Source organism: Drosophila novamexicana, unplaced genomic scaffold (genome assembly GCF_003285875.2).
Source record: "Drosophila novamexicana strain 15010-1031.04,08,12 unplaced genomic scaffold, DnovRS2.1 tig00002055-arrow-arrow-pilon, whole genome shotgun sequence".
Lineage (NCBI taxonomy): Eukaryota > Metazoa > Arthropoda > Insecta > Diptera > Drosophilidae > Drosophila > Drosophila novamexicana.
The window spans coordinates 14,728-42,500 of NW_020824932.1; the positions used below are offsets into that span (position 1 = coordinate 14,728).

At 45.8% G+C, this 27,773-nt stretch overlaps 10 protein-coding genes across 13 annotated transcripts in view; 3 read left to right on the forward strand and 7 right to left on the reverse strand.

The window, feature by feature from the left end:
• Positions 1–667: 667 nt before the first annotated feature.
• On the reverse strand, positions 668–4,568 carry LOC115768871 (serine/threonine-protein phosphatase 4 regulatory subunit 2). Its single transcript, XM_030713576.1, has 4 exons — positions 4,469–4,568; positions 3,197–3,463; positions 2,947–3,135; positions 668–2,876 (listed from the first exon to the last, which is right to left on the reverse strand). The coding sequence occupies exons 2-4, from the start codon at positions 3,411–3,413 to the stop codon at positions 1,429–1,431; spliced, it is 1,854 nt and encodes a 617-aa protein (XP_030569436.1). The 5' UTR covers positions 3,414–3,463; positions 4,469–4,568; the 3' UTR covers positions 668–1,428.
• A 455-nt stretch (positions 4,569–5,023) lies between these two features.
• On the forward strand, positions 5,024–6,367 carry LOC115768870. Of its 2 annotated transcripts, XM_030713575.1 has the most exons (3): positions 5,024–5,333; positions 5,398–5,602; positions 5,679–6,367. In XM_030713575.1, exons 2-3 carry the CDS (start codon positions 5,408–5,410, stop codon positions 5,979–5,981), a joined length of 498 nt encoding a protein of 165 aa, XP_030569435.1. In that variant the 5' UTR covers positions 5,024–5,333; positions 5,398–5,407; the 3' UTR covers positions 5,982–6,367. The 2 variants fall into 2 exon arrangements, with proteins under 2 accessions (XP_030569435.1, XP_030569434.1); XM_030713574.1 differs by having other exon boundaries at positions 5,024–5,602.
• A 1-nt stretch (position 6,368) lies between these two features.
• On the reverse strand, positions 6,369–11,760 carry LOC115768868 (frizzled-4). 2 transcript variants are annotated; one of them, XR_004018628.1, is made up of 5 exons: positions 10,124–11,760; positions 8,949–9,166; positions 8,004–8,889; positions 7,832–7,928; positions 6,369–6,567 (listed from the first exon to the last, which is right to left on the reverse strand). XR_004018628.1 is itself a non-coding variant. In XM_030713573.1 (4 exons), the coding sequence occupies exons 1-3, from the start codon at positions 11,128–11,130 to the stop codon at positions 8,006–8,008; spliced, it is 2,109 nt and encodes a 702-aa protein (XP_030569433.1). In that variant the 5' UTR covers positions 11,131–11,760; the 3' UTR covers positions 7,410–7,928; positions 8,004–8,005. The 2 variants fall into 2 exon arrangements, 1 of the variants encoding a protein (XP_030569433.1); XM_030713573.1 differs by lacking the exon at positions 6,369–6,567 and having other exon boundaries at positions 7,410–7,928.
• Positions 11,761–12,524: 764 nt separating this feature from the next.
• On the reverse strand, positions 12,525–14,919 carry LOC115768854. The gene is made up of 2 exons (XM_030713555.1): positions 13,513–14,919; positions 12,525–13,409 (listed from the first exon to the last, which is right to left on the reverse strand). Exons 1-2 carry the CDS (start codon positions 14,511–14,513, stop codon positions 13,145–13,147), a joined length of 1,266 nt encoding a protein of 421 aa, XP_030569415.1. The 5' UTR covers positions 14,514–14,919; the 3' UTR covers positions 12,525–13,144.
• A 412-nt stretch (positions 14,920–15,331) lies between these two features.
• Positions 15,332–16,233, forward strand: LOC115768866 (mediator of RNA polymerase II transcription subunit 18). The gene is made up of 3 exons (XM_030713571.1): positions 15,332–15,498; positions 15,556–15,842; positions 15,901–16,233. The coding sequence occupies exons 1-3, from the start codon at positions 15,377–15,379 to the stop codon at positions 16,140–16,142; spliced, it is 651 nt and encodes a 216-aa protein (XP_030569431.1). The 5' UTR covers positions 15,332–15,376; the 3' UTR covers positions 16,143–16,233.
• A 63-nt stretch (positions 16,234–16,296) lies between these two features.
• LOC115768865 (peroxisomal targeting signal 1 receptor) lies at positions 16,297–18,411 on the reverse strand. Its single transcript, XM_030713570.1, has one exon. It carries the CDS (start codon positions 18,172–18,174, stop codon positions 16,534–16,536), a length of 1,641 nt encoding a protein of 546 aa, XP_030569430.1. The 5' UTR covers positions 18,175–18,411; the 3' UTR covers positions 16,297–16,533.
• A 469-nt stretch (positions 18,412–18,880) lies between these two features.
• LOC115768862 (protein MMS22-like) lies at positions 18,881–22,461 on the forward strand. The gene is made up of 3 exons (XM_030713565.1): positions 18,881–19,271; positions 19,324–19,925; positions 19,985–22,461. The coding sequence occupies exons 1-3, from the start codon at positions 18,922–18,924 to the stop codon at positions 22,444–22,446; spliced, it is 3,414 nt and encodes a 1,137-aa protein (XP_030569425.1). The 5' UTR covers positions 18,881–18,921; the 3' UTR covers positions 22,447–22,461.
• A 420-nt stretch (positions 22,462–22,881) lies between these two features.
• On the reverse strand, positions 22,882–23,899 carry LOC115768863 (serine-rich adhesin for platelets-like). Its single transcript, XM_030713567.1, has 2 exons — positions 23,447–23,899; positions 22,882–23,385 (listed from the first exon to the last, which is right to left on the reverse strand). The coding sequence occupies exons 1-2, from the start codon at positions 23,897–23,899 to the stop codon at positions 22,888–22,890; spliced, it is 951 nt and encodes a 316-aa protein (XP_030569427.1). The 3' UTR covers positions 22,882–22,887.
• Positions 23,900–24,097: 198 nt separating this feature from the next.
• On the reverse strand, positions 24,098–25,816 carry LOC115768864 (serine/threonine-protein phosphatase Pgam5, mitochondrial). Of its 2 annotated transcripts, none has more exons than XM_030713569.1 (2): positions 25,182–25,816; positions 24,098–24,857 (listed from the first exon to the last, which is right to left on the reverse strand). In XM_030713569.1, the coding sequence occupies exons 1-2, from the start codon at positions 25,737–25,739 to the stop codon at positions 24,549–24,551; spliced, it is 867 nt and encodes a 288-aa protein (XP_030569429.1). In that variant the 5' UTR covers positions 25,740–25,816; the 3' UTR covers positions 24,098–24,548. The 2 variants fall into 2 exon arrangements, with proteins under 2 accessions (XP_030569429.1, XP_030569428.1); XM_030713568.1 differs by having other exon boundaries at positions 24,106–24,860.
• Positions 25,817–25,945: 129 nt separating this feature from the next.
• The window catches only part of LOC115768875 (trithorax group protein osa), a 7,899-nt gene continuing 6,071 nt past the window's right edge, over positions 25,946–27,773 (reverse strand). The window contains exons 3-4 of the mRNA XM_030713583.1: positions 27,130–27,426; positions 25,946–27,065 (exon numbers count right to left, since the gene is read on the reverse strand). Coding sequence (XP_030569443.1) covers positions 26,268–27,065; positions 27,130–27,426 — 1,095 coding nt within the window. The 3' untranslated portion in view covers positions 25,946–26,267. The remainder of the gene's footprint in view (positions 27,066–27,129; positions 27,427–27,773) is intronic.

The window sequence follows — 27,773 nt, forward strand, 5'->3', positions numbered from 1 at the left end:
GTCGCTTTGAAACGACATATCTCCAACGTTATATGTCGACATAATATCGCCAAGATCAGCCTCGTTTGTAAAGTACACCTTTTTTGCTGATTTTTTGTAATATCTCGGCCAAAAATTGTCCGATTTTGGAATTTTATACCATTTTGGACTCGTAAGGATCAGTACTATCGATTGGCATCAAAAAGATGAATATCAAAATGTTGACCCAAATCGACCAAAAAGCAAGGGGTTACATCACGTTTTTTCTCAAAATCGGGGTCGGCTCGAAAATCAGAACTTTTTCGATGATTTTTTTTCAATATCTCGGGTAAATATCTTCCGATTTTGGAATGTTATACCTTTTTGAATTTGTACAGATCCCTACTATCAATTAGCATTACAAGGTAAAGTCAACCTTATTTGAGGATTGATTCGATTATTGATGGATACCATGTTGGACAGATCGAAAAAATTGAGTGCACATGTACGGCTTGAATATACATTCATATTAAAATTTGAATTGTTTCTTAGAAATATGTATGAAAAACCAAGGTCTTAACCAAAATCTTGGCTCAAGGATGTAAAAATGGTGACCGAGGCAAATTTTCTTTGCAGCCTTAAATTTCCTTTCACATTTCCATCTGCATAAGCTCTATACTGTTTAAAATAAGAATGCACATTGATCATCTTTATTTATATAGATAGTTTATATTACTTTCTGAGAAACATTTGCAGCTATACGTAATTGTCCAATATCGTGGAAACAATAGAACGTACAATGAAAAGTAAACGAATATAGTTGAAAAACTTTATAGCTTATTTAGATGATAAAATATAGTTGCTCTATATCGAATTGACATTAAATTAGGCAACGATACATAAATACAAAATATGACATGAGGCGGACGATTGTGTCACATCCAACAACTTAGAGAACTATGCAGAGGTTTTGATCGTGTGGAATAATTTGAATGCCACGTAACGGAACTGATCGGAACTTAATGCTCGAGCTTATATGTAAATAATTGTTGATGGCTGTGCGTGTGTGTGCGTGTGTGTGTGTGTGTCAGTGTGTGTGTTCGGTATGTCAGTGTATTAGTGTGTGTGTTCGGATGTATACGGTATACGGCCTTACAACTATACGGAAGGGTACTAAAGGATTTCCGCTAGATTACCGCCTGTTCTCTAGTGTACTGTTAGTTATGGGCAGTTTGGAATACGAAGAGATATATATATCATATATTATATCAGCTACGGCCTAAAAGTAATACCCTATTTAATGAAGTTAAACGGTATTTTATCTCAGGATCCTTGGGATTGGTATGGTGTGCGTCTTGTGTTGTTGTATCTGTGTTTTATCTCATACGCGTTTTATGCTATTTATGCGGAGTAGTTGTAAGTATTCATTTTAGTCGCCCGGAATTGGCGTGCACCGTTTGGGCCATTGGTCTATTGGTCCATTACCTCCTGGCTGGTGTCGTCCACTTCCATGGCGGCCGGCTCATCCTTGGTAGCTTCATCGGTGGCCATATCGCCAGTGGCAACGCCGCTTTCGGCCATAACGACCTCCTCCACGCCTGCAGTGGGCGATACCTGTGCGTCCTCCTCCTCGGCCGGTGTGTCCTCCATGGGCTGATCATTCAGCGTTAATGCGGGCGTGGCTCTGACTGCAAAACTCTCCACTTCGGCTGCCGGCGTGGCAGTTGCATCTGCCGCAGTCGGAGACTGTGGCGTAGCCAACTCATCGGTCTCAATCGGCGATGCAGCTTCAGCTGCATCGGCGGTTTTAGCTAGAGCAGCAGATGCTGTTGCAGTCTTTCTCAGCTCCTCCTTGTCACCCACAGCTGACGCCGTGGCAGCTGTTGCAGCCGGCTCAGCTGCTGCTGCTGCTGCTGTTGCCTCAGTTTCAGTCTTCTCAGTGTTGCTGCCTTCGGCAGCTGCCTTAGGCTCCAGCTGGGTGTCAGTCTTGGCCTCAGCATCAGACGCATTGGCCTCGATTGCCTCATCCTTGTCAGGTGTAGTAGCTTTGTCTACAACAGCTGCCGAGTCGCTGGCTTTTACGGGCGAAGCAGTTTTCGCTGGTTTCTTCGCATTTTCAGCTGCCTTTGGCTTGGGCTTCTCGCTCGTAGGCTCTTTCTTTTCCTTGGCAGCATCGACATCGGCTTCTTCGATCTTCTTCTCTGTTTCTGCCTCTTGCGCAGGCTTGTCTACATTTTCTCCACTCTCCAACTCCTGCTCTTCAACAATTTTCGTTGCTTGTTCTTGCTCATCGACATTGGTCAGCGGATCTTTTTCCTGACTTTCAGCAACTGTATCTTTAACAGCATCTGCAGCGTCGCTGTCCGCCTCGTCGGGCTCTGCCACTGTTGGAATATCGGCGGCGGTCTCTGGTGTCTCTTTCAGCTCTTTGTCACTATTGAATGACTTTTTGGCCTTTGGCTCTGGAACCACCTCCTCCTCCTCTTCATCGGGCTCCTCGATTTCGGGCACCTCACGAACGGCATCAGTCTCTTCGGCCTTTTCATCTGCAGCATCTACAGCATCGGCAGTTTCTGCGTTGGCTTGATTCGCTTTGGACTTGCTCTTGATGACGTCTTCATCCGCATCCTCTGCATTAGCCTCCTCGGGCTGATCACTCTCATCGAAATCAAGCTTGGCCTTCTTGGCCTTCGGCTGAACAGCAACGTCGTCGGTGCGTGGGCAGCTGGCCTTAAGGGCACCGCTGGTATTGTCCTCGGTGCTGCCGTTGCGCTCGTCCCCGTTGTTGAACATGTTCTCGTTCTCCATTTCGATGTCAATGTTAACCTCCAGCGAGAGATCCCCATTGCCCACTGAGTCCAGAGAATCACCGTTCTCACTCTCGGTTCGCTTACGCCCCGGATCGATGGTGCTAACCACTAAACGTCAATGGGAAGGTTAAACTGAGTTAGTCCGGGATAACGCTGTGACCGGAGGACAACTACTTACCCAGTATATTCTTCTCGAGGGCTCGCATGAACTTATCAATACGCGAGTATTGCTTGCGAGGATCAATTAGAAGCTCGCAGAGGCGCTGCACGGTAAAAGGCGCCGCATTAAATAGATCGAGACGCTCCAGCAGCGAGGACTTCATCGTCTCATAATTGAAGGGATCCACATTTGGGTAGTTGGGTATCTCTGCGAGGAAAAGACAACATTCAATTCAAATTGAGGGTAAGGGCGAGCACTCCCTACTTACCCTCCAGTCGCTGAGTATCCTCGTTAAAATGCTTGATCACGTTGAGCAGCTTCTCGCGGAAGAGATACTTGAGGCTGGACCACTTGAAGATGGTGTCGCCTGTTTTGGCCACATACTGCAAATACTCCTCCAGCTCCTGGGGTATCTCCTTCTGTTTAAGCTGTGTGAAACGCTCCAGAATTTGTAGAATCTCCTCGCTATTCTCCATGGTAACCATTGATCCTCGTTCGTAGCTTTAGCGTGAAAGAAACTCTGCAAATTCAGATGCTAAGACAACAAGAAGATTAGCACTTGTGAATAAACAGGCCGGTCAACAAAAAATAATGATAAAAATTCTCTTTGACAAAATTTTTTCGCTGCGTGGTAGACACACAAAACCGAAAGGAAACTACAACTATTGCCGACTTCACTATTTATGTGTATGTGTGTGTGTGAGTAGTGTGTGTGCTTGTGTGTGTGTATGGCAAGTATGCGCCGAATCAGCGACACTGGCGGACAGCAGACGCCCGGAATGAGCGGGTGCCAGTTACGAGCTGCGGCCACGGTTGCCAGACTGGACTTTTTTGATGCATTATGAAAAGATACAAAACCTATTCATGATAAATCCCTATGCACAAATAATATTAATTAAATATCATATTCCTAACAGAGTTAAATATTTGGTATCCAAATCGTTTTTGTCATGTGGCAACCGGGTATAAGTTCGGGTATGCAGCTGAGAAGCTGCGAATCTGCATTGCCGGTTGGCCCAGGCAGGCGCTGGCAGAGAGGGACTGCTGCACAGGCACACACTTACACACAAGCACGGACGCTTGGCAACGACGAGTTAAAACTACAAATTGAGAGCAATTCAAATGAGCGCCGAACGGTGTCTGCAAGTTCATCTGGCGAATGGTGGAGGATTCCTTGCAGATTTGCACAGAAAAACTAGTTATTTCGCCAGCCGATACGATACACACGTATATATGCATGCGAGTATGCATGTGTGTGTGTGTGTGTTCCGACTACGGCTCTCGTGCAAGTAGCAACTTAACCGTTGCAGCTGCAAAAGGCTTACATAGACATCTATACATATGTATATATATATGTATATTTATATACATTTACATGGCCCACACGTACAGACAGACTGCCTTACAAAACTTAGTAAAATGTTGTCTTTGTGCGGTTTTCGGTACTCGCGTAGACATTCCGTTTGTTATATATCGTACGGCAATACATTAGCAACCTTAAGTTATTAATAATTCGTCGTCAATGCACTTATAATTTTACCTGCAATTGCTGCTGCGGCTTCTCGAGCACTATCACAATTATGCTTTGCTCTGGATAGCAGTTAAACGTATTTATTTATTTTGCACCGCCTAAAACCGTGTAAGCCGCAGCTGCACTATCGATAGTGCACACAAAAAACCAACGACCAGTCGATTAGCTTAACATTCGATAAATCGATTACGCTGTTTCGTCTCGATATTGTGCACTGTTGCAAATGACATGCGTCAAATTAGCGGCGGTACCTTAGCGTCGATTATTGGTACTTGGTATCGGAGACGGAATCACTCACTTTGAAATGCATTTATTTATGTTTGTAAGCCTATTTTTAGTTTATTAGCTGTGTATAAATACTGAACTGCACTGTTGCCTTATTAAGCAGCATCATATTTAACCAAAGATAATGTTTCATTGTAAAGTGCCATTTGTTTTAAAGTCCTTATTACTTATGTACAAATAATTTGAATTAAGTTTCGCTACTCTTCGCATCGCTTCGATACTTTCGATAACAGCCGTTCAATTTGTATGCGATTTTTGATTACATTGTGTTGTTTTATGTTTTTGTTGATGCGCACGTAGCGTATACATCGGCATTGAGTCGGCATTTTATTGATTACATATGGGAAATTGGCGCTTGGCACGCAACGCCGGCCCCCAACCCAAGGACAAAAACGACCCCCATATGGACAGGCGACATTAACTTGCTTTTTTTTTTTTTGCTACTTTGTTTTGTTTTGTGTGTTTGACAATTCAAGACCAAAACGACGGTTGAGCCGTTCAAATTGTGTTTGTTTTCAGCTGTCCCGGCCATTCACTCAGCGCCGTGCCTGTGTAGAAGCCGCAGCTTTCGTGTGTGTGACTAACCAAAGTATAGCATTAGCATAATCAATTCAATTCAATTATAATCAAATACCAGCAGTAATTATTATTAGTATTAGCAATATGTCGAGTGCAGTTGATGGCGGGGAAGCCGCCACCGCCGCCGGCCGCTGCGAAACCGATCGCATTTCCGCTCTTGAGCTGCAATCGAATAAAAAGATGCTATACTTCAGCGATGGCGTCATGGAGGAGCTCTCGTCCAGCGATAGCGATATTGAGCCGGACGTGCCCGATAAAGCGTACGATGTCCAATTGCAGGTAAGCCATGCGAAAAATAGTTGACCATAAATTGTTAATCTGTGTATACATTTCCAATTTGTGACTCATTTGGCAGCGCGAATTGCCCCTGGGACCGCGCCTACGTTACAAGGCCACCAAGGTGGGCAACAATATATTGGCCGGCATCGATTACGTTGGCGGCGGCCTGGCCTCATTCCTGGGCATAACAAACTCGAAATATGCCAGCGAACTAAAATACCATCAGCGTGCCAAAGAGCAAGCCGATGCCGAGGCCGCTGCCGACGAGGACCTTGACAATTGGCAAACGCAGGCGAACAACAACAATTCCAGCGATACCGTTGTGGTCTGCGCGCCCGCTCGTCGCGACGAGGAGGCGTTGCCACCCAGTCGAATATAATAATTAATCGAGCAATGAACTCGACTGTAAGAATGCAATAGAAAATGCCATAAATGCTCATCAGGTAAAATTGTAAACATTTTATAGACTACGTACATAAAAATATGTATTAAAAATCAAATCATTTTCGACACTTTATTCGCTATAAATAAGTTACAAAATACAAATTACATATCTATAAACAATTTGTAAGACATTGTTTTATTAGACAAAAAAAAAATAAACAGGGGGGACAGCACAATCAAATTTGGCCAAATATATATTAGAAAAATATACATGTATTATATATTAAGTGTATAGCAATTGTGTATATAGAGCTCTCTTAACAAATATATTTGCATAGGCCACACATACATATATAATTATAAATATGTTAAGTACTTGGAAGTTTCAGTTTTTTTTTTCTTAATATTTTCTTAAGCTAATGGCACATTGAATACAATTACAATTTATAGTTCAAATTCCGTTCTAAGTTAAGTACACTTTCGGTTCGCAAAATGCGTTATTCAATCGAATTGCATGGGGTTTTTGTTGAATTGTTCAAATCTTTCAAAACAAATGAATCACAGTATCACAGTATTTCTTGCTGCGTAAACAAACAAAAATGTAGCAAAAAACAATTCAAATATATATAAATATATATGTATATACATATATAAAATATAAGAAGCCAGATAAAAAAAATTATATGTGGGGCAAGCATTTAATCAATTGTACTTTGGTTACGCCGACAGCAGCGCTAAATAATAATAATAATATAGTAAAATAACTGATTATTACACATGCATAAGAGTGCCATGAAATAGTTTTGATATAAAAAAATATATGCCCAATACAAATGTATGTATATTTTGTTGTGCTTATTTTCACCAAGGTTGCCAGCTGGGTTTTTGTGGTTTTGGCTCAAAATACAATTTTTTATAGTTTATACAAATATTATTGCACTTTTTAAACATCATTTTAATTTGTGTAATTGCACTCATGATAATCAAAACATTGAATAACAAAAAGTGCAATTGTTTCGTGAAATATGTGAAAAACCAAGGACCGTACCGAAACATGGGCTCATGGATGTGAAAACAAGGTTGCCTGAGCCTAACCTTAAACGCAAAGCGTTGATTCGAACCGCGAACCTTGTTTTTCATTTCCATGAAAACAGGTTTTTCGTTTGCAGCCATATTAAGTTCTATACGTGACTTTGAGTGCTTTTAACTTATTTCATGGCACCCCACACGAAACACAACGGAACACAACACAAATGTTAAAACAGTAAGTTAACACACACACACACACAGGCACGCACACGCACACATACATTATTTGAAACTAATATAGTTACAGAAATACGTTTAAGTGGGGTTCCCAAAAGACAGCGCCTGTAAATCATATGCCTAGCAGCGCGCTTTAGTTAAAAAAAAAAAAAACAAACAGAATAAAATCATCATATTAATACTCATATGTACAACGTACATACAGCGATGATATGGGTTTTGGATCTTTGCTAAAAAAAATATCGTAGCAATTAAAGGAGCTTTGCTAAGCTGAGGCGAAATGGATAGCTTAACTTTAGGGGTTTGCCGGGGGTTTGCATAGGACCCATACCTAACCTAAATATGAATAGCATCTGCATAGATCCTTCCGATTTTGAGAAGGGGTACTTTAATAACTAAAATTCGTTTTCTCATAGTTACCCAATACCTTAGGCAAACCTCTTAAACAAAAAGAAGAAGGAATTATGATTTTCAAATTAAATGATGAGTCCCGATATGATGCTGCCGAATAGTGGATAATTCAATTGCAATTTTCTAAACGCATTAAAAGCTAAACTAGGATAGGATCTATATGCTGACCTTGGCAGGAACGTTCTGGTAAACAGCCGCAGCTGTTGGCAATTCATTTCGTGCGGCATCAGACTTGAAGAACTCGTCTCCGTAGAAACCATTTCAACTGGAGGTGAAGAACAAAGGCGAACACAACATTAAAGATAGACCAAGACCATATGGAACAGTTGCAGTTACTCACCCTCACAGCAGCGTCTCGTTGCCATAGCGCTGCAGCTGCAGCGGATAGTGGGAATAGTTGGCATGATGGCCATGATGATGATGCTTCTGTGGCGGTGCATAGTAGAGGCGATGTGTGGAGTGCGCCGTCGGCGTTTGCTGTACGCTGCGGCCCAGCGAATAATTGGACATTTGGTTAAGCGAAATTGAGCCGGCGCCCGTTTGCGTCTTCTGCTTGTAGGGGCTGCTGATGAGCGGCGGTGCGCTGACCAAAGACTGATGCGAAGGACGCACCGAATGATAGGAGACAACAGTGCTGCTGCATGCAATATGCGAGCCACGCGAGCTGCTCTGCCCGTCGAGCGCTGACTGATGATGGTGCTGCTGGGCGTGCGGCTGTTGCAGCTGCAGCTGCAGCTGCTGCTGTTGATGTGGATGTGGATGGAGTGCGCGTTCCACGCCTGTGGCCTGCTTGAGCGGCCGCATAGACAGCTGACGCTTGTACATACTGGATATGCTGGGACCCAGAACCCAGGCGAAACAGCAAATGCCCAGCATAAGCTCCATGAAAGCGCGCGTTAAGTACGGCCAAAGCGGTGTGCTTGTCTCCCGTTGACTTAGCCAGACATCAATGTTGGCAAACTCATAGATGACCGCTAGCAGCAGCAGGGCACAGGCGGCGCCATAGATGAACAAAAAGATGCCAATGCCAGAGCTGTTGTGCACACCCAGCTGCAGTTGCTGTTGCAAGCTTAACGCGTTGCTGTTGCGCAAGATCTCCTTGTTGCGGCAGTGCACCAAATAGCCAGAGATTAGATTCATCGAGCCAAATATCCAATAGCAAAAGACGGGCGTGGCGACCAGCACCTGCAGCGCCTTATCCGATTGATTGCCCACAAAGCAAGCGCCTGCAAAAGTGTCGCAATTAGTTGGAATTCCATGGAAATGCATAAAACACGCAACATACCCAACAGCTCATCCGCATCCACGAGGCGCATTACAATTACCGCAGCCGTTTGAAATGCCGGCAGTCCCCAGGCCACAAAGCAAACAAAATTATTGCGCGCCAAATCCTGCTGGGCGGTGCTGCCGCCATGACGTTTGCCGGGCAGCGCTACGTGACCTTTGGTGTCGGGACTATTGCGGCGTATATCGCGATGCCAGCCCAGGCATAAAATGGCCCACCTGCAACACACACAAACACACACAACGATCATATCATAGCAATAATAACATTGACAACACAGGCAACTATTAACGGGTCATTGCCTCTTTGGAATCAAAAAATTTGTTTGAAAGTGAAGTTGTAGTAAAAACTGTACAGTTAATATCAAGAAGACACTTTTTTTTACCCAGTGGAGCGCATTTGAAAAATATGTTAGCCAGATGAAACAGAAAAAAGTTGTACTTTACAGCTTTGCACCCAATTTTCCCAACTCCATAGTTTTAAATTCTTCTCAATTAACTTTTAACTTTTTTAGAATGAAGTTTTTCGGATATAAATACAATTAAAGCCTTTCAATTTGTTTTGAAAAAGTGCTATTTTCGAGAACTGATCAAATTATGATTTCTTGTTTTAAATATAAAACATAAAATAATTAATTAAACATTTATGTCGTATATAAAGCGTGTTGTCATATTGGTATCATATCCATGTAAACGACACAAAGCTAAATTAGATGTCGGTATTATGTGAACTTATACTAAAGTCCATATTGAGATGTTATCGTTAGCTAATCCTCATGTTTAAAGTTGTTGGGGCACATATCCAGCTGGTAAATATTTGCTGTCTAAGCACAAATTTGTTTTCTTTGAATAAATGGTCGATATTTATTATTTGAGGCAATTTCCTCATGATTCGAATGATAGAAGCAAACATCTCTGAACCCAAAAAGGTATATACATATATTCTTGATCGTACAGATCGGATCGAATCACGAAATCGTATAGTTATTGTTGGTTGAAGCTTAAGTTCTTGTATGGAATATCCGAATATCTAGATAAAATCCAGTAATCCAACCGTAGAATATATGTCTACAAGGGTATTTCGTGCTCGACCCTAAAAGGATCCATATATCTCTTTGACTCTTTGACATAATTCTGAAAAAGTTTCGCTAGAGGGAAGTATGTTTTAGGACTTACCAGGCGCAGGCAGCCATGCCAAAGTAGTAGCGCAATAGGAAGACGCTGGCACAGGCCGCATTGGAGAGGCCATCGACACTCAGCAGAGATTCGTTGGGCGCCTGGGGATCTGTGCCGCAGGCGGTGCCCGTGCGCCCGACAATGAAACGCACCGTCCAACCGATGGTGACCATGTTGTGGCACCAGAGCAGCGGCGACAATAGACGCGACCATTTGGCGCCGGCATTTCGTCCGCGATTATCGCCGCCGAGCAGCACCAGACAGAGAGTGGCCACACAGGCGAGACCCAGGCCGGCATACGCCCAGGTGGATACCCAGATCTCGGACAGATGTTTCTCGCTGGGCGTGAAGAGTATGTCTGCTTCGCAGAGTGGCGCACAGCGTCCGGAACGATGCAGTTTCACATACAAATGGGATTTGGCCAGTGTCGAGCAATCCAGCGGCAGTGGTGCGCCCACCTTAAGGCCGGGCAACTGCTGGCCATAAAGCTCATGGTCCTGCATGGCCAGATGTGTTTCGCCCGGCCCTTCCATGCACATGGTCTCGTGATTGTTCTCGCGCGGAAAACGATCGCAGTCAAGCGCCGGCGGCCAGGGAAAGCCGAAACCCTGCAGCACTGGATGACAGCGTATGCGCACGGATTCGCACAGACTGCGGCAGGGTCCAATCGAATGCACCGGCGCCTTAGGCGTGCACATGGGCACATAGGCGGCGCAAAGGAAAAGCTTTAGCTGTGAGCTGCAATCGTATTCGATGAGCGGCGCAAACGTTTGCAGTGTGTACTCCACATCCGTTTGCAGCTCATGACCGACCAGATTGGGCATCGAGGTTTCATTGTAGCCAATGCCGCGGCACATCTCGATGCGTATCGGTTCGCATTGACGGAAGATGATTTCGGGCGGGGCGTGGCTGCTGCTGCTAATGATGCCGCTGCCAGTGCTGCTGCTGGCACCGCTTGCAGCAGGCGCAAGCAGCAGCAATGTTGCCAGCATCCATTTTGCGTTCATCCTGATTCCAAGTTGTTGCTGCTGTTTTTGTGCTTGTTGTTCAGTTGCTTTGCATAGTGCCCCCCTCCCCGACCCTGTTCGAAGAGAACTGGTTCCACGCGCTCGCGCTCGCACTCGCACTCGTTGTTAATTAAAGCTATCTCTTTTGCGCAGCTCATGCGTCGCAGCCGCTGCCACCGCCCGCCCGCCTATCTGGCCCCTGGACTCCCCTTGTCAACTCGTTAACTACCTTGGCGTCGTTCTTGTTATCGTGCCGTCGCCGTCGCCGTCGACGTCGCTGCTGCAAACTAGTTTGGTGTTCTTGTTCTTTCACAATTGGTATGCAGATTATCTTTTGCCCAATTACAATTTTACACTTCTTTCCTGCTGCCTTTTGCCTGTTGCCTTTTGCTGCTGCACAGTTTTGCACTTGTTTATGATTTTTCCCGTCAATTTGGGGCTTGTTTGTTTACTTAAGGCACAGCACTAGTTAAAAATATCTATATTTATTTATGTTTGCAGTTCGTCACATCGTTTGTGTTTGGCAAAGTTCATTTTCAGCATTCAAATTGCCAGCAGAAATCAAATCTCGAGCTCACTAGTTGAATGTTTACTACTTTAGCTTTTTTCAAACCAAGAAATTGAGACATGTAAATATTGCGTTGAATCGTTTAGTAGAACATCTAGATGTTCTTATCGATAGCAGACGGCTTATGAACTGTGGCGGCACGACGATAACTTTGCTGCTATTGAATATGTTAACAGTGTTGGTTAGCAGCTAACAGCCGATAACATTCACAATTAGCCAACAGCCAAGATGCCGCAAATATGCAATGACGGTAAACGAGAGCCGTTTGTTTTGTGTTTTTATTGAATTTAATAAAATTATTAACTGGTATATATGTAGATAGCAACAAGTAACAGAAATTGCACTTTCATTTTATCAACGCTATACCAAAAACAATTTTTTCTAACGATTCACAACAATATACGTTCAAAATTTTTTACAATTTTTCTGTAACAATACTGTTATTCTGTACACACCACTACAAGAGCGCAATGCATATGTATTGATGTTCAACACACAAGCACGCATACTATTTCTCTCTCTTGCGATTTTGTATTTGCCTAACTCTTCAATACATATGCTCTCTTGCTTGCTTTATGATTGGCCTGATTGCAGTTATGTCTTCAATTATTTGTTTTTGTCCGATATAGGGCTATATATAATGCTCGCCATTGTGTCATGTTGTATTGGGAAGCATTTATCCAGCCACATATCGATTGTGTGCAGACTTTGTTAACCGCTTTATGTATATTTATATGTATATATATATATATATATATATATATATATATTGTATAGGTAGTTATAGATAATTGTTTGTTTTTTTTTTAAGATATTACAAATACTTTACATTATTTAATTAGTGCGAGTAACAATTACAATAAAATCGAGAAAACAAGCACAATCTGCTCAAAATATGAAATAGTTTAGGTATTTTGCGTATGTTCGTATATATAAATATATGTATATAAGTCAGCATATGTATGTATATGAATATGTTTGTAAGTATGCCATGAGGATTGACAACGATTTAACAAAAAGAATATCAGCGATAACAAGGAAAATCTTCGGCCAACCGAAGCATTACGCTGCCCGCATAACTCTCAACAAATTGTGGCACATAAAATGTTTATACTATGTTATATAGGTATGTAAGTAGTAAGTATATATTGACTATTGTTTGTTCTTTGGTTGGTGCGCCTGAATGAGGGTGTGAAGCAGTGTTGCCAACTGCCGTTCAAAAAACTAGGTGAATCCAATGTTAAAAAAAGCTAAAACTAGCTGATTTAGCTTTCAGAGCACAAATTGACAATTAACTGGATTGGCTAAAACTTGTCATTGAGAAGTCACAATAAAAGCTAAATCAATCAAAATTTTCAATTGCTTACGAGACCTCTGAATATTGTCGAATTTCGCTAGAAAATAGCTGAATTGGCAACACTGGTGGATAGGGTTTTCATATTACGTTTACTCATCGTAGTCGGTAATCATGAGGCCCCGTTTGGTGAAGTTTATCGATGAGACCGTTGAGAGATTTGGTGCCGCATCGATGCCATCGAAGAGGTCACTAGTAGCTGAGCTGTTCAGGGAATTAAGCGTTACATTGAATGAGCCGCCAGCGGTATTAAAACGCTCCTGCAGCTCCTGTTGCTGCTTTAGGTTCTCCAATTCATCGCGCAGCGCCTGATTGGTCAGACGCAGACTCTCCGCCTCCTGCAGGCAGTCGCGCAAGCTAAATAATATTAATATAGATACATATGTTTTTTTTTTATATATGGTTTTAAACTTGAAATAAATCGGGGAGCGCTTATAGCCCCGCTCTATCCTATACTTACTGATCAATCTCGTTCTGCATGCTCTTGATGTAGTCGCAGGCCTTGATTAGTATTTGCGATTTGGAGTCGTTGGGTGGTGTGCGTCCATTATTTTGGCTACTTCTAATGGTCGCCTTGCTGTCCAACGTTTCAGCATGGCCAATGACATTGGTCGTGGTCGGTTTATAGCGATTACCTTCCGTGGGCAGCATCTCTTTCAGCTTAAAGATCCAGCAATTGATTTTATCGCGACGTCGACGCTCCACTTCGTTGTGTGTGGCGCGTCGCTTATCATCGCGTTTTTTATACGCATCCAATTTGACATTGTAGCCAGCACAGAGTGGAGGAGCTGCAGCAGTAGCTGTTGCGTTTGGGGCCAAATGGTTGGCAACTGCTGCTGCGGCTAGAGAGGAACTGCTGCTGCTGCTGGGCGAATCCTTGCTGGCAGCAACAACAATATTGTGTGTGCTCGTTGAGCCGCCACCACTAACGAATAGCACGTTTGTGGACGGCGTGGAAATGGAGTCCGGCTCCAGTTTGATGGAAGCCATTGGTTGCTGTGCATGCGTTAGCAGCATTTGATCGTTCGTTTTCGGACCAACACTGGTGGCAATTGTGTGCGTTGTGTCCTTAACTAAATAGATTTCACAACCAGTTGGCAGCTGCAGATTTGTGGGCAACAAGGCATGCAGTGCATCCAGATCTGGCTCCTGCTTAATACTCTCAATGGCATAAAACTCTTGAGATTCATTTGAGTTGTCATCATCGCCGCATATGGTTAAATAGATTTGAGCACCATTATTCATGTCAACGCCGCCCACCGCAACACTACCACTGGTTAGAAACAGCCCGTTCGCCGTAGACGTGCCACAAATACTCCCATTCCCATTTCCATTTCCGTTTCCGTTGCCATATGCGCTGCTCAGCAGCGCGACGTCTGTTGCTGTTGCAGCTGCGGCTGCGGCTGATGTTACTGTTGCAGCTGTGGCTAGCTCCAGACGTGGCCGTTTCTTCACATTCATTGCAGCTGTTTGTTGTTGTGCTTCTTGCCGTTTGTTGCATTAACATAAGATGTCATCTCACTTTGCGTTATGTTTATCTCGTTATACGCTGGCACAATGGGTGGCTCCTTTTTTTTTTTTTTTGTTGTTCACGTAACTTTTTGTAATTTGAGAGGCGTAGCTGGCACTGCTGCTGCTGCTGCTGCTGCTGCTACTACTACTACTAACTACCGTTATGGCGGACTGTTTCAAAACAACTCGTTGGCAATATGTATTGCATTCGTTTGGCCATTTAGTAAGCAGACAGAATACAAACACACATTTGTTGTTAAACAACCAGAATAATTGTCATTGCAACGATATGTGGCTGTTCTTTTTTGCGTCTGGCATCCTTATCTGCAGACTTCAGCTGGCAACCCCACCCGCAACAAAGTGAGTCAAGAATTATCGCATAGTAAGATAACGCCACGAAAGTATATACAATGCAATTGGTATAAGACTATTGTTCTGCGCGTCTACGTCATGTGTCAATGAGGAGGCTAAGTGGATTCTATAACAATATTAATAAAATAAAACTAACTTATTTCGATGGTCATTATTTTTGATTGAAATATGGTCTTGAGCCTATAACGTGCAAATTCTAATTTTGGTTTGAATATCTATTAAATTGTCAGCCCTGACGTCATGCTGTTCTCTTGTAATTGTGTTGACTTATCGAAAGCTGCGCATGGCGAACCTTCTAAAATCGACCATGCTTATACAACAATCTGCTTCGATATACCGATAGGCAATGTTATTTTTTTTTTTTTTGCAATATATATACAGTGAGATATAAAAAAAAAATTCTTTAATTGAAATTGCGTGTTAATATTATAATATTATCAATGGCTATCCCATCAGCACGTGAATCACTTACACTTGCAGTAAATAATCGTTTTCTTCCAAACCTCGAATACTTGCTGCAAGGCTCCATTTTAGACACAGCGGTCGAGCATTTAATGCACAGGTGCGTATTGAAGACCGGCGAAGAAAGATACATAGATTAGATCAATGTCCTTGACAGATTGAAAGGCCTATGCGATAATGTGGACACCTCACCGGAGACATTTCATGACCTAGAGGTGTGCATGAGTCTGCGGCAACCAAATTCACCACAGCCGTTGCTGCTGCGGGTGCGACGCGCGCTCGGACGGGATGCGCCGTTCCAGATGCGATATTTGGGACAGCCCGAGGTGGATATGCGCCGACCCACGCTAGTGCGCAGCTGCATGGATTGCGCCTGTACCAATGGCATTCTCGACTTCCTCTCCGAAATGGGCTTTCGCCTAGAATTCGAGTATATAGCAAAAGGTAAGGTAGCCTGCCTGCATAACCCGAACTTTTGTTCATCAGTTCTTCCATGTTTCAGGCTACATGTTTCGCAAGGGTCGCATGAAGATAACCGTCTCGAAGCTAATCAAAATTGTACCCGGTAAGCAGCAGGACATGGCAAATGAGCCCATCTCGCAGAGCTACATTGTCGAATTGTCGGTTGTGGCGCCCACTGGTCAGGAGAATGTTGGCGAGGAGATGCGTCTGTTTGCGGAACAACTAAAACCTCTGGTACAGCTGGAAAAGATAGATTACAAACGTCTAGGCAATCTACCGTAAATCTATTCAAATGAATCCTCTAGCAATTAAACGTTGCATTTTAATTACATATAATTAAGCACAATTATGTAAAAAATATATATATTTTAGGAAACTTTAATACCTTAAACATGATTGATTTTTCTTTAAGGCAATGCCACAAAAACTTTCCTCGTTAATCTCGGCAATCCGAGATTAAATTGCATCTAGAAGCATTTAGTTGGCCTTGGAAATAACTTTAAAATGTGATAGATTTGATCGAAAAACAACAACAATTTAATTTCAGTTTCTAAAAGCTTACACATAGAGAAATACATTCATTACAATTACGGGAATGCAGACGAAAAAAAAGATATATTTACATTGAGCTAAACCCAAAAACCTGCTACCAGCTGCTTTTCGGCGACAGATGCTAATCCTTGAAGGCTTCGTTGAGTGCCGCCAAGTTGCGATCGGTGATGTGACCCTGCAGCTCGCTGCGACCCATCAGTGAAATGACCATCTTTAGCGTGCTCCAGATGGACTCGGACATCTGATTTTGGCCAAAGGCCTGGGCATTGGGCAGTTCTCTTGCGGCATTTGTGTGTGCCTGCATAGTAAGGGCCGTAATCAGATGTTCGGCAGCCTCCTTGTACGCCTTCAGGTTCATGCAGCAGACGCCGACATTGTAGCGAACGCGTATAAAACCAGGCTGCAGCTGAAGTGCCTGCTGGTACGCTTCGACGGCCTCCACGGAGCGTGAGCCGTTGGCCAAGCTGGCGCCTAGACGATTCCACAGCTTGGCATTTTGCGGATCCACATGCACGGCGGAACGATAGCAGTCGACCGCTTTGTCAAATTCGCCGGATAGATTATAAAGGACACCGAGTGCCTCCTGTAAATCGGCGTCCACTTGGGCGGGTTGCATGCGCACCGCCTCCAAATAGACCTGCTGCAAATCACGCAGCTTGTTGCCGCCAATCAGCGAGGAGGCCAGCGATGTTCCCTCCGATTGCAGCAGGGGATAGGCTGCCAGCAAATGCTTATACTGTGGATGCGCCTCTAACCAGTTGGAGAGCATTTTAACCGCATTGCTCTGCAGACCTTCGTTGGTGTAGCACACGGCTAGGGCCATGAGCACCTGCCGGTTCCCCGGCTGTAGTTCGAGTGCGCGTTTTAGTGCCGCAATGCCTTGTGGATCCATTTCGTTTTCGGCCTGGGAGACGCCCAACAGCTGCCAGATTTCGGCACGTTCCGGCTCCTTTTTAGCAGCCACCTCAAAGCAGAGCACTGCGCTGGGTATGTCGCCCTTGGTCAAGTACTCCTTGCCCTTTTCAAAGGCGTTGTCCAGTTCGGCCATGGGATTTTGTTCAGCAAATTCGTATTCTTTGTAAGCGTCCAGGTTCTCATTGTACTCGGATAGCCAGGGATGCTCGTTCTCCTCGGCCAGTTTCTGCCATTCGTCCTGCAGGCGCTGCCAGAACTTCTCATTGAAATTTGTGGCCGTCTGTTCGTTGTGCTCTTTGTTGCGCTGAAAATCGCTAATCCAATCCTCGACAGACTCGCCGGAATTGGCCACCTTTGGCAAATTGTCGGTTATGATCGTCTCCATGCTCTCATCGAAAAAGGCATCGTGCTGTTGCTGCTGGGGTGCAGCTGTGATAGCCATATATGGCTGTCGCATCATTTGTGGCGGCATAAAGTTTTGACTGGTGATCAGCGGCTCATCGAAGAATTCCTGTGAGTGTTGCATATGTTGGTGCTGCGGCGGCAAGTGCACACTTTTATTGGGCAACTGTTGCTGCATAAAGTCCTGGCTCCATTGGCCGGCTACCTCGTTTTGCTGCGGTGCTCCATGGATGTTGATGCCACGCATCTCCTGCAGCAGTGTGTCCATTTGAAAAGATTGTGGTGGGGCAGCCACTTGGCCAAGAAAATCGTTGACTAGCTGCTCATCTGGACGTAAGCTGCGTTCGAATTGCGACTGGGCGACATCACGGGTGAACTGGCCGCCCAGCTGCATCAACGGATTAACACCTCCACAATCGCCTTCCACAAGTGGTCGTAACGACATCTTGCTACGTAACTGTTACTGGTTTTAATTACTAGAGCAGTAGATTGAGGATGAGGAACTTCGAAGATAAGAATAACGAAACAAAAGTCCAAATGTCCACAATGGGGATGGACGATATATTTGCATTGTCTTAAATATATCGAATGGCTCGACAGCTATCGAGTCTGTGAGTGTTTCGAAGAAGACGAAGCAGAGCTTGTTTGCCGCCAAACTCACTATTCAAACTTCAAAACGAACAAATCATTATTAAAGGCTACGAGCACACGAGAAAGTTATTTAGCTAGGAAACTGCTTGTTATTTCATATATTGTAAATAAATAGAATATTTTGTTGACATTTAACTAACAACTTGTTAATGTCCATATTTATACAAATATTCATATTTATACAAATATTCTTGACTTTGTTTTACCGTGACACTTTGTATCGATAGTAAGATATAAGGGTGAGACTAGCTGCAATCTTAAGAAATTGCCCAATATATGTTTTTTCCAGCTTAAACGGGCCCTTTCGCGACTTGAGCATTTATATCTCTTGTTTTTGCGGACAGAATTTAAAAAGCCCGCGTTCATCTCTAGCACTAACACCTGCGCAACAGCAATTTATCGATAATTATGCGATCGATATTGTTATCTGAATATGCAGAGTCAGCAGTTTTGGCGCAAATATGTTGCAGTTCAATGCCTGCTGCCAATAACAATAAATAATTAAAAGCTTGATCCGGCGATCTAGTCCATTGCACCAATAATGGACTATGATCTATTCCAGTCGGATGACGATGAGGACATTCTAACCGCCTTTTTGCAAGCAACACAAAAGCCACAGGCAGAATCGCTGGCGCCGTTGGATCAGTTATTGAACAGCAATGAGGAGTTCGATCATGAGGACGATGCCTTGGATCTGCTGCCCGAATTTAACTGCACTGGCCGAGATACAATCAAGACACAATCCGACTTGCCCAGCAGTGGATTTGTACGCAATGGCTACGCGTTGAATGCGCAGGTGCCACGCAGCCGGCTGGACAGACTGTGCTTTGACTTCGAGTCGGATCAGCTGAGAGTGTGCGCAGTCTTGCGTTATCTACATGGCGAGGCTTGGTGAGTACCCAGTTGCGTTTGAACATACCACATGCTAATCCCGTTCGATCAGCAAGAATATACAGAAGTTGTGCGGCGCCGTGGCGGGCCAGCAGCAACTGCAATCCAAGTCCTCACTTCATGCTGCCAGTAGCTGGTACACGGTACGCCAGCAGGTCACACATTACTATCATCTGCTGCTACACGACATGGACTCGGCAGAACAGTGGCAGCTGGTATATCCGGCAGTTAGACAGCTGCGCGAGCTGCTCAACAGCTGCCTGGACGCGGCCGCCTGGCGTATCTTGTACTTTGCCGAGCATGGCAAGGGCAACGAGTGCCAGGCGCCTGCTTACCATCTATACCACGGCGCACTCGAGTGGCGTCTGCTGGACTTGTGCTTGCAGCGCAAGTTTGAAGCAAATGCGCTTGATACAGCGGGACAGTCAACATATTTGTCACAATTGGAGCGCACTCTGAATGATCTGGTGCTATGCGCCAGTTATTATCATAAAAGCAAACACAGTGCCGAGCTGCTGCACACTTCGGCTTTTATGTGTCGCTGCAGCAAGGAGCTGTGGCTCTGGCTGTTGCTGCACCAGCAAACGGACACGGATACCGCTTTCTGGCCGCTGTTCCACAGGGCCATGCAGCGCCACAAGGCGCAGCTGCAGCGTAAGTTTCATAGACATCAACTGCAGCAGGAATCTCAATTCATTGTATTCTGTTTTCAGTGGACGCCGCCGGCGCCGCCGTCGCCTACCATGAGTTTTATGCCTGGCTGCGCCTTAGCCTGGCTCGTTTGGGCGCATACGATGCAGCTGGAATCCAGCGCTTACAACCGGCGCCAGTAGCAGCAGGCCAGTTGCAGACGGGCGGCTTACTACGTCAGTTTCTGGCCAGCCAGCCGGATGAGCAGCAGCGACGCGTCTATCTGTGCCTGTTGGCGCCGTTGCAGCTGCATTGGGGCCAACCCGACACGGATGTGCTCTGCCAGCTGTGGGAGTGTCTGCATCGTTCGCTCAACTGTAACTTTAGTGCGGGCACGGCGCAGCTAGAGCAACTGCCGCTGATCTGCGCTAGCGGCGCTGCCTATTTGGAACGCTATCGGACGCTGCTGGGCAAGCCACAGCTGGAGGATCTAAATCTGAGCAGTTTTACGCTGTTCGCGCTGCTGCTGGGCAAAACGCTCCAACAGCTGCCGGCACAGGGCCGTGGCAATCAGGCACAGAAGCTGCTGGGACGCATCTTTAGCAAATTCAGTGCTGCCAAGCTGCTGGCGCTGAATGAGTCCGGCATACACCATGTTATTGAGCTGTTCCTGTGCCTATTGCTGACGTATGACGAGTTTGGTGAGCTGGCGCCCAAGCTGCGCGAAATGCTGCTCTGTCTGGCGCTGGACAAGCTGCCCACGGCGCGTCGCCTGCTGGCAGCCAAAGGTCATATGGCTGTGCTGCTGCTTCATGCGCAACGTCGCCAGCCACTGGACGATTATGTGGCCAAGCTGCTGTCACAGCTGGCAGCCGTGCGCAACGATACGGATGTGGGCGGCATCTATGCGGCCACGCTGGAGCCCATCTTCGAGCTGGCCGATGATTTTGCACGCGGCGAACAGCTGCTGCTGGCGCCCTGGCTTACCCATTACATGGAGCACAGCGCACAGGCGGCACAGGAGCGCGTCTGGCAGGCACTACATTTGCTACTACAAAAACTAAAAGTCCACATGTCGGCCAGCGTGTGGGAGGCACTGCAGCAGCATGTGCTGCCGCAGCTGCGTCTGCAATACGTAAACGGCTTTAGTAGCTGGCTGCCCAAGCTGGCCGCCGACTTCGTGGCACTGGACAAGGACAAAAAGCTGCTCGAGTCTCTGCTGCTGGGCGCCGAGCCGGCAAATACGGCAGCCAGCGCACAGCTGCTGCTTCATGTGCTGCAGGATGTAGAAGCTGTTGGCCAGCAACCGTCCGGTGTGCTCATCCTTCAAGTGTGGATTAAATCCTTGGTGCTGCTCAATGCCCAGCACGATGCGGTGATTGCGTTGACGCCGCTTGTCATCCAACTGGAAGAGTTTCGTGCGCTCGGCCTGGACGCCGAATCGCTGGCCGGCCGGGAGCCACTGTGTGCGTTCTTCGGGGCCTTGGGTCGACGCGCCCAGCAACAGGAGGCCGTGGCCCATGTACGCATGCAGCTCAGCCACAAGCTGCACGCCTATGTGGCGCACTTTGAGCACTGGCTGCCCACGGACCAGCGAGCACGCAGCAAAGCAGAGCCGCAAGGCCGCCAAGAGCGTCCCGAGCTGGGAGCACGCTTCTACAACTTTTTGGCGATTGTTATTTATAATTGCGCAACGCTGTCCTATGTCCGCTCCAAGCCCAGCTGCTTCTTTCACCTGGCCATGGTGCGTTTCCTGCTGACCACACAGCTGCAGGCGGGCGTGCCGCCCGAGGGTCGACTGCCGCAGCTGGTGCACAAGATATTTCCGGTGCTGTTGCAGGGCATTGGCCGGCTGCCGTATCGCACGGATGCGTATCTCAGCCGCACGCTGGAGCAGCTTGTGCTGCACTGGACACCGCATTTCGGCTTCTCTAGCAATGTCAAGCTGGTGGCGCGTCCATATGCAACGCTCCTGCAATCGGATGCGGATGGGGAGTTGGCGCAGTTTGTGCTGCAGCAGTTGGCCAGCCAGTTTCTGGGCGTGCAGCGCAGCCAGGCGGGCACGCATGTTGGCCTAATCTTGACGCTGCTGCAGCAGCTTCTCAGCGGCCTGGACGAGACGATGGAGATGTCACGCGAGCAGCTGCCCAGCCCAGAGGCGCAGCTGTTGACGCTGCTGCGAGCGGTGCATGTGCCGCTGCTTGAGCATGTGATGTTTGTCGGCGAGCTGGAGCCCAGTCGCGTTCAGGTGTTGAGCCTGTATCGCGTGCTCGTTAATTTGCGCCAGTTTCAGCGCTCGACAGCGGCACATGAGCTCTGCTCCGGCGATATACGCAGCCTGGCCGAAAAGCATTTGGCGCACTGCACCTACTTCTACTTTCAGATGCTCATCAAGCTGGCGGAGCAGGCGCCCCAAATGGTGGCGCCCCTCTTTGGCTTTGTGCGCGAGCAGGCGCACAGCGTGGAGCTAAAACGCGGCGCTGGCGAGGATGTGGGCATACGCAAGTGCCTGCAGCGTTTGCAGCAGGTGCTGCAGTCCACCTAGTTAGGTACATATATATTTAAGTTAAGGCTAATAGCTGCAGATCAAGTCAGATCTCTGCATTGTCGAGAAATGTTAATTCATGTTTATTATTCTTATTCTTAGGCTTAAGACAATATTTGTACTTTTTTCATGTTGTTTTAAATCCACTTTTTTTAACATATACCATTTTTAAAATCCCTGTAAAACTGACCGATGTACATTATTAAACTCAAGCTTATATTTACATTAATTATTTTCTTATATATATTGTTTTTTGGCTTTTCAAAGCTTCACTTTATGACACATGTAATCAAATGATATATCTTAAATATATTTCTTCAAATCCGCGTAGGCATTTCGAGACGTGTCTCGAATATAAATTAAAAAAAGCTGCGCGTTTCATTGATTTGGAATATGGCATTAGATGGTTTAGTACCTGGAGGTGGGTACTTATGTTCACGACTATTGCGACATTTGGTCAGCTTCCTTAACATTTTCTAAAAATTGCAATAGCGTACGGGAGAGATGGTGTCGTAGAGAACGCGCGTGGTCGCTGGAAATTGTTCGCATTTCCGACAATAGATATTCGCAAAATGCTGAGTTTGCGTCCGAATTGGAGTTTGCGCCTGCCGCAGTTGGAAAAGCAGCGGCTACAGCTTGCAAGGCGGCAGCTGCCGGTGCTGATAAAGACGCTGATTTACTGGATGACGATCTTGCCGGACTTTGTGAGGCGCCAGTAGGAGAAGGTAATGGGGTTGTCACGCCTGGCGCAATCGCAGCCGATGGTAATGCACCCAGTGAAGTGCTTGCTGTGGTGGACACCAGTGGTATCGTTGTAGTGGACGCTGTGTAGCTAGCATTGCCGCGTGTCCGACGCCTCTTAATCGACGTAGCGACAACCCGTGACGGTCGAGTCTCCGTAAAAGGTTTCGTTTCAGGGCTTGAGGTATGCTCTTTACGCTGCAAGAGAATGTTGGGAGAATTGAGTGCAATGTTAAGCATCAAAAGGCAGATCATTTACCGAAGCATGCGATCGATCCGCGTTATTTTGGTCCAGGAACGACATGAGTTCGAAATAACGCCAGACCACAGTGCTGGTATTAGCCAGGCCCGCGCTTTGCATTTTGCTTAAATTAAGCCTGTAAGTGACGCGAAGCGAGGCCCATTTTGTTTTGGCCTCGTTCACGTCGACGCCGTCTATGGCAAGGGCAGCGATAATGCTGTTCCAGCAGTCTGATCTATTTAATTTTTGCTGCAATGCACCGTCCATCCAGATCGATGGTTGTTGTTTAACAGCTTTGATTAAGCTTATAACCTCGTTCTCTGACCACTCGTGCTGTATTTTCCTTTTCAAATTTTTCTTTTTGACACGCCGCGACTTCTTCGAAATAATGGGCGCCAAATGCTCCATGTCCCTATCGCTCATCGTTCCTAGATTTCGAAGAGACAATTTGGCAACAGACATTTCCGACATATTGTCTATGTTAATTTAGCAGGAAAACAGTTACCAATCCACTTATTTTTTCAACATTAAAATGAAGATATCAAAATTTCAGAGGTTGCCGCATTTATGAAAATCTGCACGATATGTGGCAACCACAATTGCGCGTTTGCCAGCACTCTCAAGTGCATGCAATAATCGACACTAAATTTGACAATCGATAGGCGCAAATGCCGCGTTTCCAGGCAACATGAATGTTGAATGTATGCGCCAATCTCAAATCATACCAATCGCGTCTCTAAAAATTGAGGAATATGCGGGCTCTTTTCTCAACTGTTTTAACTAGAAATTCCACATGGTTACAGTCAATAGATTCGGGTGCTTACATTCTGAAGCTGGTCTTGCGAGAACACAAATAGATCAGTAAAATTCAAAAGAGAAACTTTTGATTCTTCACCAGTTTCTGTCTCGCTCTGATCCGAACTTCAGCACAGTTTGCAAGAGCATTCATTTGAATTTATTTAAATAGATTTGTTTAAAAAAATACTATTCTTTAAAGGACAACACGGTTATATCATTGCTTGAAGATTGCTTGAACATCGATGGCGCTGTGTACCAGCCTATAAAAAGGAATACAAAATTAAAGAAAAAAAATAAAATAAAATACGATTTCCGACTAGAACTAGACAACGTTCTTGGCATCGCGGGGTATACGATGAGTGAGGTATTTGGCTGGCATGAAGCCGGTGTCGCCCAAATATTTGATGGACACGTTGCCAGACGGACTGATTGTCAGCCACGTGATGGACGCATGATTGATGCTGATGCGCAGCCAGGCCTCCGCCGGGAATTGCAGTGCACGGCAGACAAAATAGCGTATTACATTGCCATGACCCACAATTAGCGTATAGCTCTCCTTCTCCTGCTCCGGTAAGGCACGGTGGAAATAGCGTCGGAAGGCGGCCTCGATGCGCGCACCGTCCCGGAAAAACTGCTGCAAATTAAGCCAAATGCGAATGGTTATTAATCTTGTTTCAACAGTTTATCCAATTGACGTCTAACGAAATTTTGGCAATATGTATTTTAGTGCCCCATATGTATCCAGATATTGTTGCTATGCAAACTTTAATATCTCTATAATAGGTCGGGGATTAGCAGATTAGATTAAAAATGCGGCAAAGCGAAGAGTTATATTCGACGCGCTCCAATTCAAAGATTTTAGTTAAAGCTCTGCAAGTGTCGCATAGTTATGAAAGGCACTGTATGTGGCATAGAATATTGTTAATATTATTGCACCACAAGCTGGGCTACTCACCGAGGCTTCCGGCTTCCAGTGTCCCACGGGCGGCTGGGGCGGTATTGGTGCGCCCTCACGCAGATACGAACAATGTTTTAGCTTGGCCTTGTCGTAGTCGATCTGGTTTAGTATTATGTCGGCCGTTTCCTGGGCACGCACCATATTTGAGGCGATCACCTTGTCCCATTTGATGCCCAGTTCACGCAAACGTTGGCCCGTATATTTGGCCTGCAGGCGACCACGATCGGTCAGATGGTGCGTATCATCCGAATCACCAACGTCCAGATATTCACCGTGCCGTATTAGTATGATATGCCGTGCACTCTTCGCCACATGTTTCTCCAGATCGCTGTTATAGCGATTCTGCTCCTGCGGCAAGTCGTTCTTTTGCGGCCGCACCAGACTCTTTGGATCACGAAAATCCCAATTGCTGTCCCACAGCGCACATTCACTAATTGGCCGGTCGCTGTTCGTCCACGAGTTGTGCACAGCCAGTTGTGGATCGCGCAGCTTTTGGAAATAGTAGGCGGCCAGACCGGCACCAGTGCCGCATGCAAATGCTGTAAATTTGCGCATTATTAACGGATTGAAGGCCCCGTTGCAAAAATAATTATGTTGAGGGTCTGTTCGCTATTAACAAACGGCAAAAAGGCGGCACTCAACAGCTGTGCGCGTGTTGTCAGAGCGTTGCCATACAGTCGGCAGATGGGTGTGCGTTTTGCGGTGTGGCAGCGCCACGGAAATTTGAATTTAAAAATGTTTATTTATATAGAGTATTAAACTACTACAACATATTATATAATAACCATGCATTAAGAAGTATGAGTTTTATATAATACTGTGTCTATATGTATAACATTTACTTTATATACTCATATGTTTATGTTTACGTCCATTATTCAATTATAAATAGTTGCTCTCTTGCTTTCTCTCTCTCTCTCTGTCTCTTTCCTTCCTTTTCAGTGTCTTCAGTGCTGTTAACACTAATTATAAGTTAAACTATGCTTTAAACTAGATTACTGCAATTTAAAGCTGCCGCTTTAGTAGTTGCGAGTGCTTTCAAAAAACCTTCTCAAAGTCCTGCTCTGGCTCCTGCTTGCCATTTTAGATACTTTCGGCAGTCGGCAGCTGCTCCACGCTGACCGTGCGCACAAATGTGGCGCTGGCTTCAATAACAATTGTGGGCAATTCACTAACAGGTTGAGTCGATGCAACAGGTGCAACAGGTGTTGCAGCAGCAGCAGCAGCCTCAGCTGGTGCGTCTGCCTCAGCTGTTTGTAATGGAGCAGGCACTGCCTCCGCTTGGGATACACTTGCCGGCTTCATCTGGTCGGTTGTAGCTGCTGGTGTTACTTCTGCCGTGTCGGCTGCTTCCACAGGTGGCTGATCAATGACAACTACAGGCACAGCAGCTGCGACTGGCGTTTCAGTAGCTGCTGCTGCTGCTGCGACTGGAGCTGCAGTAGCTGCCTCGCCAGCGGCAGTTCCAGCAGGCGCTGCTGCTCCCAGTTTGGTCGCTATGGGTGGTAATGCTGTTATTGCGTCCGGATTATCTTGTACGGCTGGCGATGGTGACTTGGACTTTGATTTCGATTTCAATCCTGGTGAAGGTGTGCGCGATTTGGATGCACTTCGCTGCTCCGACTGCACCTTCAGTTTTTGCTCATGAGCACTTTTGTCGAGCAACACGGACGTCGACTGGGGCGCTGGACTGGCGCCACGTTTAATCTCCTCAACCTTGTCATTCAGCTCCCGTCGTATTTCAACAATGGGCCTCAACAGAAAGATGGGCACATCATCGTCGCGACGCTGATACAGCATCTCGCCCTCAAAGTCCAGCAGCTTGTGTTTGCGCGCGCGCAAAAGGATGCCGACAACTTTGTCCGAAATGTAGTTGTAAATCTGAATAGACAAAGAGGCAGGCGTCAGTGAAAGTTCAGCCAGAAATGCGGGGTCATCGACTTACGTTGAACAGCTCGCCAAAGGGTATGACTCGCATGGTTGGCTCATCCTTAACCTGATAGCCCTCGGAGTCAATGATCTGGCACAGCTCCAGCATTTCCTTCATCACATGCATGTTGGCCTTTTGGCCGCGCATCTCTGTCAGGCTGCCGGCCAGCGGCTTGCCATACTGATCCTTGGAGAAAGTTGGCTTCGGCGATGCGGCGCGTCCATCGTGCGAGAAGGGGTTCAATAACTGCGATTGCTTATGCTGTGTCGCCTGATTGTTGAACATGGCCACCTTCGATGACAGCGGCGATTCCTGCAAGTGCAACAAACCGAATGGAAACTCTTTAAATACAAAACGCTGACAACGGGTAAGCAAAAATGATGCACAAACAAATTCAAGCTCAAACTGGCGTTGCCAGATTTGTTAACTGCCGTAAACTTCGATCGCGTTGCCAACTGTTGTTGTTATTTCCCTTTGGGTTGGCGGCACATTTCAAATTTGAATTCAAAATCCTACACGTGGCAAATAATTTAATTAATGAGCTGTAATTAAATAACAGCAGTTTTACATGTTCTTTAATTTTTCATTGCATCAGCAATGAGCGACATGTATGTACATTAAATACTATATTGTATGTACACACACACATACACACACAC